This window comes from Oncorhynchus kisutch, linkage group LG30 (genome assembly GCF_002021735.2).
Source record: "Oncorhynchus kisutch isolate 150728-3 linkage group LG30, Okis_V2, whole genome shotgun sequence".
In the NCBI taxonomy this organism is placed as follows: domain Eukaryota; kingdom Metazoa; phylum Chordata; class Actinopteri; order Salmoniformes; family Salmonidae; genus Oncorhynchus; species Oncorhynchus kisutch.
In genome coordinates this window covers 20,195,519-20,208,452 of record NC_034203.2, presented here as the reverse complement: position 1 = coordinate 20,208,452, position 12,934 = coordinate 20,195,519, and the positions used below count along the sequence as shown (strand labels likewise).

Genomic DNA, 12,934 nt, shown 5'->3' with positions numbered 1-12,934 from the left:
CTGGAATGATGAGGCCATTGCCCCACAGCACAGCTGAGTACCACATCACACCACTGTTTTCCGTTTCCATCCATTTCACTTATTATTGCTCACAGCAAACAGACTCGCTGCTTGACTGATCTTATTTTTACAGGGCAGCGAATGACTTATGAAAGCGTAATTAGAGTTTAGTGTTTTGGGACTGTTTATCAGAAATTCTAAATAGGCCAAAGGTCATTGAATTACACAACATTATGGAAGATTGTTACATTGTTTAAACTGCTGTAATGAGGTTATCCTAAAAATGACACACAACATTGAAGTTAGCTATGCTTTTTGGAGTGAATACATGAATGAGGACACAGTGAAGACGTGTGGCTCCCGAGGAGGGTAAGCAAAGCTACTTCTACCTCTGGTGGATTGAGCTATCGATTCCAAATTCATATTCTCTTCCATCACTCAGTTCAGTTGAGCAATAATGGAAAAGGGTGATACAAAATGCAGGTGTCATGAAGACCGAGTAGGAGGAAAATCAATTGTCTATTTAATGCAGCTGAGCTACTGTATGAAAGTTGAAAGTGTAGGTTTTGTCAAAGAATGTTTGAAGTCAAAATGGTTGGTTCTATTTCTGTGGGGCATTCTGGAAAGGCAAGGTCATTGATGTGTTCTCTCTGGCTGAAAATGTCTGTCAGTCAGTGAACAACTCTGTTAACAAGAGGAGGTGACAGGATTGACAGGCTCACATGCAACCACCTGACTACTAGTGAGAGCTCCTGTACAGTATCTCTCTGGCACAAACTTCAAAACCATTTGCATTAGGAACAGTTGAAGTCGGAAGTTTACATACACCTTAGCCATACACCTCAGTTCTTAACAATTCCTGACATTTAATCCGAGTAAAAATTCCATGTCTTAGGTCAGTTAGGATCACCACTTTATTTTAAGAATGAGAAATTTCAGAATAATATTTATTTCAGCTTTTATTTCTTTCATCACATTCCCAGTGGGTCAGAAGTTTACATACACTCAATCAGTATTTGGTAGCATTGCCTTTAAATTGTTTAACTTGGGTCAAACGTTTCAGGTACCCTTCCACAAGCTTCCCACAATAAGTTGGGTGAATTTTGGCCCATTCCTCCTGACAGAGCTGGTGTAACTGAGTCAGGTTTGTAGGCCTCCTTGTTCGCACATGCTTTTTCAGTTCATCTCACACATTTTCTATAGGATTGAGGTCTGGGCTTGTGATGGCCACTCCAATACCTTGACTTTGTTGTCCTTAAGCCATTTTGCCACAACTTTGGAAGTATGCTTAGGGTCATTGTCCATTTGAAAGACCCATTTGCGACCAAGCTTTAACTTCCTGACTGATGTCTTGAGATGTAGCTTCAATATATCCCCATCATTTTCCTACCTAATGATACCATCTATTTTATGAAGTGCACCAGTCCCCCCTGCAGCAAAGCACCCCCACATCATGATGCTGACACCCCCATGCTTCACGGTTGGGATGATGTTCTTCGGCTTGCAAGCCTCCCCCTTTTTCCTACAAAAATAACAATGGTCATTATGGCCAAACAGTTCTATTTTTGTTTCATTAGACCAGAGGAAATTTCTACAAAAAGTTGGATCTTTGTCCCCATGTGCAGTTGCAAACCATAGTCTGGCTTTTTTGGAGCAATGGCTTCTTCCTTGCTGAGCGGCCTTTCAGGTTATGTCGATATAGGACTCGTTTTACTGTGGATATGCTTTGTACCTGTCCTTTGCTGTTGTTTTCGTATTGATTTCCACTTTTTGCACCAAAGTGCGTTCATCTCAAGGAGACAGAACGCGTCTCCTTCCTGAGCGGTATGACGGCTGCGTGGTCCCATGGTGTTTGTACTTGCGTACTATTGTTTGTACAGATGAACGTGGTACCTTCAGGTGTTTGGAAATGGCTCCCAAGAATGAACCAGACTTGTGGAGGTCTATAATTTTTGTTCAGAGGTCTTGGCTGATTTCTTTAGATTGTCCTATGATGTCAAGCAAAGAGGCACTAGTTTGAAGGTAAGCCTTGAAATACATCCACAGGCACACATCCAATTGACTCAAATTATGTAAATTAGCATATCAGAAGCTTCTAAAGCCATGACATCATTTTCTGGAATTTTCCAAGCTGTTTGAAGGCCCAGTCAACTTAGTGTATGTAAACTTCTGAGCCACTGGAATTGTAATACAGTGAACTATTAGTTAAATAATCTGTCTGTAAACAATTGTTTGAAAAATTACTTTTCACGCACAAAGTAGATGTCCTGACTGACTTGCCAAAACTGTAGTTTGTTAACAAGAAATTTGTGTAGTGGCTGAACCACTTAGGTTGGAGTCATTAAACCTTGTTTATGTAAACTTCCGACTTCAACAGTACATTTGTTTTTGGGGGTTAAAAACAACTGTGAAAACCTTTTAGTCATGCATAATCATTTTCCAATATGAGACATTTTAGCAAAGTGGTGGAGTCATAATGACTAGAATTTTGAATGATAGTGATGTTAAGGCAATTAGCATTCTATGATAGGTAAACTCATCATGTGAATGCAGCTGCTTTGTTTTTACATTTTCACATCGCCAAATGCCTCATTTAAATTCCATAGTCTCATTATTTTCATAGTAGGAGAAAATGGGGCTACAAAAGCATATCCGGATTTTTCTACTTTGATAATATGAAACACTTACAATGCAGGCCAACCTATGAGTCCTGAATAAGCGCTGGTAATTGAATGGCCTCTTTTTGCATTCCGCAACCTCTCCCACACGCGCCTCTGCTATTTTATCTCTAATTGCAAAGAAATAAGCAATTTTAGCTCCAGCAGGTTCTGCTGAAAACGAGGTAGAGTATAGGTAGTATAGGCTCTTTTTCGTTTCACTTGTGAGATGACAGATGTCTATAGCAAAAGGAGGAATCAGTACTGGCACACCGGGATATGGTGAGGGGTGGGAGGGGGAGAAACTGCGTTACGCCAGTGTGAATCAGCAGCCTTTTTCTGAGAATTAGCTGTGAATCCAGGCTAGTGTGATTCAGATATTGCCTCAGCTTCAGTTAATGTGACTTTTGACAAATGAATGCTGTTACACAGCAAGCCATCACCAATTTTATAGCTACTATTTGAAACACAGAGGGGCTGCAAGAGGTGTTTGACTACTGTTTTGTAGGGCAAGATCTGTGGATTCAGCTGCTATTGCTTGGAGAATATTGCTGTTAAAACATAATTATTGGAAATATTTGGCAGACACGCAGGCTTAGATATCCCCAAAGAACCAAATGCAGACTGAGAAAACTTCTTACCATAACCTCTGTGAATATTCGACCTGTCACCAAATTAATAAAGATGATTCAGAGTTCGTTTTGATATTTCAACCTGCGTGTCCTGATCGTGTCTGGTGTGGATAGACAAAATCAACATGCAAGCGGACTCACGCGTGTGCCCGTTCTAGTCAGTAAATTAGGCTAATGCTTGTCTCATATAACCAAATATCCACCCATATATTCAACCTACGAAACAACAATGGAAAAAAGTATAAAGGTAAATAATCCTCTCAGAGGAGCTACTGTGTTTTCCTGTTGTTCCCTTTCTCTCACCTAAAGAGCAGTCGTCTCCAGCGAAGCCCTCTTGGCAGGCACAGAAGCCCTCCTTACAGATGCCCTTCTGACTACAGTTGTTGGCGCAGTAGGCCAGAGAGCAGTCTTCTCCCACATATCCTGGGCGACACTGGCAGGTCCCATTGGTGCACAGGCCCTGGTCAGAGCAGTCATTGAGGCAGCGACCAAGCGTACAGTCCTCTCCAGTGAAATTCTCCTCACATATACACTCCCCGTCCATGCACAGCCCTCGACCGGAGCAGTCCGCAGGGCAGCGGGGCTCCGAGCAGTTGTCCCCTCCGAAGTCGCGGTCACAGACACACTCGCCCTCCATACACTCCCCCTGTCCTGAGCAGTCGTCTGGGCAGCGTGGCTCAGAGCAGTTCTTGCCCGTCCAGCCGTACTCACACACACAGCCACACAGGTCCATGTTGAAGCTGCCGTGGCCACTGCACTGGGGGATGAAGTCCAGGCGACCTAGAGGAAGAAAGAAAGACTCAAAATCACATCACTAAATATACCGTATGGTTTACTAATGCTAACATCGTCTGTTGTAACAATGTACATTTTGAAAAAATGTAACAGTGTAACAGTGTAAAATAAACCTATGAACCTTAAAAAACGCTGTATAACTTTGTTCTCAAGCTGTGTTCACACCCATTGTATGTAGTGATCATAATATAGTGGCTATATCGAGAAAAGCCAATGTTTCAAAGGCTGTGCCTAAAATAGTGTATAAGATTTTCAGACAAAGGGTTTTGTAGTGATTACTATGTTGAAGATGCAAAAAGGGCTTTTTGGTCTGATTTGTTTTGTTGTTGATGTGCACTTGATGCATTTATGACATTGTTTCTTACAGTTATCAATAAGCATGCATCTATTAAAAAACTGCCCAGCAAACAGGAGACGTCCTGAGGACTTTCGGTGATGTTCCTAAAAGGTCCCTTAATGGTTTTGGTGCAACGTCATCCCACTGATGTTCTTAAACATTCTAAGAACGTTGCTTGATGGTCCCAAGGGAACGTTCCCTTGGGGACTTTTGTCTAGGTCCCTGTCAGGACCATGTCAGGACCTTATTAGGACGTTCTTAAGACTTTAATTTTACTAGTCTTTCAGAAGTCACGTGATGGTCCCACGTGATGGTGCGAAGGGAACATTCTCTGGGGGACCTTTTTATAGTTCCCTATTTGTCCCGGGGACCTTTTTAAGACATTTATTTGGACGATGTGTGATGGTCCCCTGAACATTCTTGCTGTTTTGTCAGTTCCCGGTTGTCCCGGGGACATCCCCCAAGATGTTTTTACGATGTTCTTTGTACTTTGTGTCATGGTCCCCCGAAGGTCTCCTGAGCGTTCTTGGCACATTGTGTCATGGTCCCCTGGAGGTTTTTGTCACCTGATATTCCCAGGTGTCCCAAACCATTATAAGTAAAGTAATGGTATGTGGGTTTTAAGGTAAGTGGTACACTCTTTTATCAATAACAACATTTTACATAATCACTTGATACTGCGTTTTCAATATGCCCCAACCTGGGACCCATAAAATATCTTTCTAACCACCAGGTGATGTCCCTGGGACAAACTGGGAACTAGACAAAAACATCAAGGGGACCATGACACAACATCCCATGGACCATGACACAACATCCCAAGAAAGTCCTAAAAATGTCCTCAGGGCACAACCGGGGACTAGACAAAACCTCCAAAGAACCATGGCACAACATTCTAAAAACGTCCCCATGACCAACCGGAGAATGTTTCTTTAAGGCCATCAGGTGACGTCCCTGGGACAAACCGGAAAATAGACCAAAACATCCAGGGGACCATGACACAACGTCCTAAGAATGTTCAGGGGACCACGACACAGCATCCTATGAAAATCCCCGGGCCAATAAGGAACGAGACAAAAACTTCAGGGGACCATGGCAACGTTCTGACGACTTTAGGTGACCATTTTGTGACGTCCCAGGAACGTGCTAATGACTCATTACTGTTTGCAGGGTGACTGTGAACTGTTAAGAGCCCTGGATAGATAAGGAATTCAAAAACTGTTTTGTTGAGAGAAATGAGGCAAAGGGAGTGGAAAATACGCCAGGCTGCACATCTGATTAGCAGACATATTGTACATGTAGAAATGATGTGACTGAACTGACATACCACCAGGGGTGTTTTCACAGTCATCAAGTCCAAAACAAATTTAAGGCAACACACAGAATTTGATAGAGTCGTGGTTACATTGAACTCCCATTTCAAATTACACAAGCAAACAGCCAAATTTGCAAACTTTTCTTTTTAAACAACACTTCACGGCAGGACGCCCCTCCGTTATCTGACCTAAATAACTTGTATGTATAGCCTATGTTAATTGATATGTATGTAAAGTACCAGTTAAAAGTTTGGACACACCTACTCATTCAAGGGTTTTTCTTTATTTTAGCTATTTTCTACATTGTATAATAATTGTGATGACATTATAACTATGAAATAACATATATGGAATCATATAGTAACCAAAAAAGTGTTAAACAATGTTATATGTGATATTCTTCAAAGTAGCCACCATTTGCCTTCATGACAGCTTTGCACACTCTTGGAATTCCCTCAAACAGCTTCACCTGGAATGCTTTTCCAACAGTCTTGAAGGAGTTCCCACATATGCTGAGTACTTGTTGGCTGCTTTTCCTTCACTCTACTGTCCAACTCATCTCAAACCATGTCAATTGGGTTGAGGTTGGGTGATTGTGGAGGCCAGGTCATCTGATGCAGCACTCCATCACTCTTCTAGCTAAAATAGCCCTTACACAGCCTGGAGGTGTATTTTGGGTTGTTGTCCTGTTGAAAATCAAATTCCCACTAAGAGCAAACCAGATGGGAAGGTGTATCTCTGCAGATTGCTGGGGTTGCCATGCTGGTTAAGTGTGCCTTGAATTCTAAATAAATCACAGACAGTGTCAGAAGCAATGCACCCCCACACCATCACACGTCCTCCTCCATCTTTCAAGGTGGGAATCACACATGTGGAGATCATCCGTTAACCTACTCTGCGTCTCACAAAGACACAGCGGTTAGAACCAAAAATCTCACATTTGGACTCGTCAGACCAAGGGCAGATTTCAACCGGTCTAATGTCCATTGATCGTGTTTCTTGGCCCAAGCAATTCTCTTCTTATTATTGGTGTCCTTTAGTTGTGATTTCTTTGCAGCAATTCGACCATGAAGGCCTGATTCACACAGTCTCCTCTGAAGAGTTGACTATTCTGTTACATGATGTGTCTGTTACTTGAACTCTGTGAAGCATTTATTTGGGCTGCAATCTGAGGTGCAGTTAACTCTAATGAACTTATCCTCTGCAGCAGAGGTAACACTGGGTCTTCCTTTCCTGTGATGGTCCTCATGAGAGACAGTTTCATCATAGCACTTGCGACTGCACTTGAAGAAACTTAAAAAGCTCTTGACATTTTACGAATTGCCTGACCTTCATGTCTTAATGTAATGATGGACTGTCATTTCTCTTTGCATATTTGAGCTATTCTTGCCATAATATGGACTTGGTCTTTTTCCAATAGGACTATCTTCTGTATACCTCCCTTACCTTGTCACAACACAACTGGCAGGCTCAAATGCATTAAGAAGGAAACAAATTCCCCAAATTAACAAGGCACTGTCGTGGCTGAATTAGAATTAGTTAAGTAACATTGATAAATAGGATGTTTAATTTACATAATAATGCTTATGTGAGATATCTGTCATTGGGATGTCTTCTTTTGGATAATACTGTTGGCAGTTTGCAGTTATCCCTTCTCTGCTAGGGCTTAGTCACTTGGGGCCCAGAGCGGGGAGAGGTCAGGCTTGTCTTCATATGTCAATGTATCTGTTAAACCATGTGAAGGGCTCCACAATGTCTGTACACCAGTCACTCCCTACTTTTCCCATTGGGGGGAGGAGTATGGCAGTGTCTGGAACTATTGTATATCCCCTCTGAGGTTGCCCTTATCTTGATCTAGTACACGACCTAAGAGGCTCACTGTCTTTTCTGATCTTGTCCAGGAGGGGGTGTATTTGAGATGGGAGTATCTAGAATTGACAATTGATATATGCCATTGGATGAGGTAATGGTTTGGTGCTATGTTGTACCAAGAACGAGATGAGAACTTCGTTTAGGAGACCAAACTGAACGATAATTTATAGCTAATGCTATCTAGCTATTGGATACTCCTCTTTCAAGTAAAAGGTTCTTTGTGAACTGTTCCTGAGATCTGGGTTTCGTCATGTGAGTTGAGATGGGTGTGTCTTGGCTATAAATGACACTAAGAACTGTTTTGTAAGCACTCTCAGAGAATTATTTTATAGACACTGAATTGATCTGAGAGTCAAAAAGGGCTATGGTGAAGCTCATATAATTAAAGATGGACTATAATATAACTCTGACTTGTGTGAGGTTTGCCATCTCAATGTTTAGTAATACAGGAAATCACCACGACAGCACACCTGTTAATTTAAATGCATTCCAGCTGACTACCTCATGCAGCTGGTTGAGAGAATGCTAAGAGTGTGCAAAGCTGTCATCAAGGCAAAGGGTGGCTACTTTGAAGAATCTCAAATATAAAATATATTTAGACTTTTTAGGTTAAAACATGATTCCATACTGTATGTGTTATTTCATAATGTAGAAAATATTTAAAAAATAAAGAAAAACCCTGAAATGAGTATGTGTCTAAACTTTTGACTGGTACTGTATGCAAGAATGAAATTGATATACTGTATATGACTGCTATCTACTTGAACCAAGATGCTCAGTAACTGAATAAATAAAAACCTAACATTCCACATTGGCCTCAAAGTAGCCTATGACCAGGGTACAGTAACTCTAATAACAGTGTCAAGCTGTACTATTATTCCCTACTTACCCATGGCTGAACTCTCCTCACAGCCACAGTTGCCAGAGCTGCACTGAACTCTGAGCAGCGACACCTCTCTCTCCAGCATCTCGATGCGGGTGGCCAGCTGCTGCATGCTGTTGGCTGCGGGACAGGCGCAGGCCTGTTTGGGGATGTTGATGCGGTGGGTGAAGGTGACCTGACTGTCTGTGTCCACTGTCTGCTCTGTGAACTCTGTGGGGTCCTCCCCACCCCCACTGGACATTGCTCCCCTGGAAGCCTGACTGGGTGGAGCCGCTGCTGATTCAAGATCCACAGAGCACAGAGACTCCAGGGGAACATTGATGTTGTACACATGGTTGAAGACCATGGGCTGCTCCTTGACTGTCTGGTTGTTAAGTGGGCTGGTGGGACCACCTGGAGGGGCCTGTCGTCTGACCCTGGTGGTCCGGACTAGCTTCTGCTCCTCACCGGATAGGGATGGAGCAGGCTGGGACCCCAGAAGGAGTAAAGCCAGAGCCAGGCCCAGCAGCCAGCCACGTGCAGGGGCCATGGTGAAACACCACAGCGTTAGAACCATGGGCCTAGCTAGGGCTCTCCTGACACCACCGTAATTTCCGGCAGACTTCTGATAGGATCTATAGAGGAGAGAGAGAAATGGAAAATAGTATTTGATCTATTGTGAAAGAATAATTGCCTTATGGGATGTTTTTCGAATCCTTAAATATACGTATTTCTGCACACAACACAATATTTGATCTTTCTCACAGGGGAGGGATGTTGAAATATTGAGCACATAGAACATGTTGATATGGATTCAATAGAGCCTGGCTTTAGTGACTTTTCTTTCCACTGTAATCCTCTCTCTTCAGCAACTGGGCTTGAGGACAGGAACAAACTACAGAATGAATCACATTGAGGGACTGATTCCTGTCTAGAAAAGCCTGTGGTCAGAAAGTGATTATCTGCGATTACATTTTTCCATCTCTGTTAGACTAGATGGAGGGATTTTCTCAAAGCTCAATCAGCAGAATAAAAATGTGAGACGTACACTATACGACACACACTTAGTATCAGTTCATGGAGAAAAAATGACTTTGTACGAGGACACAAATCAAAACAGTATGTAAGGTTATGGCTCAAAGATGTATCTGTAGGAGGTCAAACACAGCATACCAAGAAGCCTACAGAGGCTGAATACATGCAGCCTTTTCAAAAGTTTGTATCTGAAACTGTAACGACTTCTGCCGAAGTCCTGTTGTCTCCTCCCTTTGCCCGGTCTCCCTACGGTCCTCTTTACACACGTCTTCCGGCACTACGGGGTGCCCTACGGGGTGCCTGAGGATATAGTGTCTGATCGGGGTCCCCAATTTACGTCAAGGGTCTGGAAGGCGTTCATGGAACGTCTGGGGGTCTCGGTCAGCCTTACCTCAGGTTTTCACCCCGAGAGTAACGGGCAGGTAGAGAGAGTTAACCAGGATGTGGGTAGGTTTCTGAGGTCTTATTGCCAGGACCGGCCGGGGGAGTGGGCGGTGTTCGTGCCCTGGACAGAGATGGCCAAGAACTCGCTCCGCCACTCCTCCACTAACCTTTCTCCATTTCAGTGTGTATTGGGGTATCAACCGGTTCTGGCTCCATGGCATCAGAGTCAGACAGAGGCTCCTGCGGTGGACGACTGGTTCCAGTGCGCGGAGGAAACATGGGACGCCGCCCACGTCCACCATTCAATGAATGGCCTGGAATGGCTCTGTACTGCGACCGTCACTGCAGTGAGGCCCCGGTGAACACCGGGGGACAGGGCCTGGCTCTCGACCCGAAACCTGCCCCTCCGCCTGCCCTGCCGGAAGCTGGGTCCGCGGTTTGTGGGGCCATTTAAAGTCCTGAGGAGAGTGGACGAGGTATGTTATAGGTGCAGGTTACAGCTGCTGGAGCCGCGCATCGGGGGGGGGGGGGGGGTACTGTCAGGACTTCTGCCGAAGTCAATGCCTCTCCTTGTACGGGCGGTGCTCGGCGATTGACGTCACCGGTCTTCTAGCCATCATTGATCTATGTTTCATTTTCCATTGGTTTATAGCGGCCAAGTTATTAAAATACTCCATTTATACCAAGTTTTTATTCTCCTGAGCTTGACTTCCCTGCCACCTACATACACGATGTGACAGATACTGAAAATTGTCTTGTTATTTTTTGTTGTTGACGAATGCCCCGTTGTGAAGTGAAAGGGAAGTCAACCTTTCATGTTATTTCCTTGTTATGTATCACAAATCAGGGCAATTCCCCTTGACTACATCTTTGAAACCAACCACAGGTATGATCTTTGGTTCTTTGTCTTTGCTACAAATCTTTGAAGGTTACTTATGACCACGCTACAACCTCAAGGTGAGAGCACACAACAGATGTGGTGCATGTGTGCTGATGCTGAACTGAAATAGTCATTATACAACTAAAGAGCTGTGTAAGTCATCCAGGGATTGGGAGATCCTGCATGTTCAAATATGCTGTGTGACGTACTGTAACATATCAGGCTTGCCTGCTATACCTTTATATACACGGCTTTGGCCTTGGGAACGGGTACATTATTAAACCTCCCCCACCTGTAGAGAATGAGAAATGTTCCCACCTCTCCTCATGCGAAAAGATCCCGTTTGACACGACGCAAGCCATTTAACCAGCAAATCCACCAAATAAATGAGAACCAGAAAGATGAGAAAGAAATCAAATGGACAAACCCAACTGGAACATTATTTTCACACCCATTAAGTAGTGCAGGGTCCCTTTGATTAAAGTGAAAACGTGGTACATGCAGTCCTAAAGTCAAAATGACATATTCAATGAATGGCCTGGAATGGCTCTCTGACTCACTCTCAACCACACACACAGGGACTTGTATAATGGGCCTGCTCCTCTATGCCACAGCAATGGAGATACACCAACATGCCCCCATTGCCCTGCGCTCCAGCTCAGGAAACAGGGGCGTTGAGACTATGGGCTGCATTTGTTGAAGTTGGATAGAGATTCGATATTCATAGGACGTTTTCCTCAGGCCTTTAGGTTTCTGCAATTGCAATGAGGCCACAGTGTTTGGAGACAGATGTGTTTTTATCAAGGCCTGTTGTCAGGCCTCAATTAGGACACCTCTCAATTAGAAGCGACAAAGAGGAGGATGAGGATCAAAGGCTCGGGGGCAACAGCAACGACTATTTCAATTTATTGTTCAAGGGCAAGGTGTTTTAACACACATTTCTGCCCTGTATGCACTTATTGGTCATCCTCCTGACTGACCGTAATGAGAACTGACGGCGTAGAGGCTCACAATCCGTCCATTGGGCCGCCTACCGCTGGACGGGTGGAAGTGAGGAGGCATTATGGGAGTTGGGAGCACGTTGACAAGTCATGAAATAAGTTTGGGGCTACTATGGCACATTGCCATTTTAAGCTATACCCTGTAATGACTAGTAGTATAAAAATGAGTAGTGTACCTGCTAAGGCAGATGACCAGTGAACAATAGTGTCAGTTTTATTGCAACTGGTCATTTTCTTGGGAAATTGAATGTGAATTGGTTCTCCCGGGCCGACCCCCTGCTAGCTGGCATGATCAAAAACTCACTGAGGCATAAAGCAATTCTGTTCAAAGTTGATGATCACGAACCCTAGAAAACTGGCTGTTTCAATATAAAACATTAACGAATTGTACTTTACATATACACATTTGGGTGTACCCCTCTGACAAAACCCTCTGACAGGACACTCAGTAAGCATCTGGAGCTTTGGGATGCCATTGACAAGCAATAAGTGTCTATTTCTGAACATGATGTGGGCTGGCAGATAATTCACAAAGAAAGCCATTTCCATTTCATTGTACACCCAAAAGCAAAAAACCTTGGGTAAAACCTTGGGTTTTGTTCTTAGCCATATACATTCCCCCTTAACTTCTGTTCTTTCAGAGACTATAGTCATAAAGCTGAATATCCCTTCCATCCAAAGCCTTCTTTTTATGGCTCAGGCTGGAGATGATACAAGAGAAGATATGAAATATGCTCCAATTATGCACAGAATCAGGTTTTTGTCTTAATGATGTAGAGAGAGGTTTAAAAAGATGACTTATCTCATAAAGTTGCAGCGAAGACAGTGAAGAGGGATGACTAGAGAGAGTCTACAGTAGAGGACTCTTCCACTGGAGATAAATTCTCCACTCCTCACCACACATCATAGAGGAACAAAAGCTAAGTATCATCACAGGCATTAATGTTATGTTGTCACACATTTTAAGCAGCCATTCCAATAACAAATATACTGAGCCTCCCTTTATATCAGCAGCATTTGCTTTCACCTTGGTATTAACATAACATTACCATCAAGCCGAACCATGCAATAACTCCTGTCTGTTGACGGCCAATAGCACTTTTCACCTTAATTCTCCCTGAGAACAGATAGTAGACTGGCTGGCTTGATTGAAATGTCAGGAC

At 43.5% G+C, this 12,934-nt stretch overlaps 1 protein-coding gene across 2 annotated transcripts in view; it reads right to left on the bottom strand.

The window, feature by feature from the left end:
• The window catches only part of LOC109875454 (tenascin-R), a 124,241-nt gene that overhangs the window by 47,441 nt on the left and 63,866 nt on the right, over positions 1–12,934 (bottom strand). For both annotated transcript variants that reach the window (XM_031810552.1, XM_031810553.1), the window contains exons 2-3: positions 8,499–9,106; positions 3,593–4,069 (exon numbers count right to left, since the gene is read on the bottom strand). In XM_031810552.1, the coding sequence (XP_031666412.1) occupies positions 3,593–4,069; positions 8,499–9,048 (1,027 nt within the window). In that variant the 5' untranslated portion in view covers positions 9,049–9,106. The remainder of the gene's footprint in view (positions 1–3,592; positions 4,070–8,498; positions 9,107–12,934) is intronic.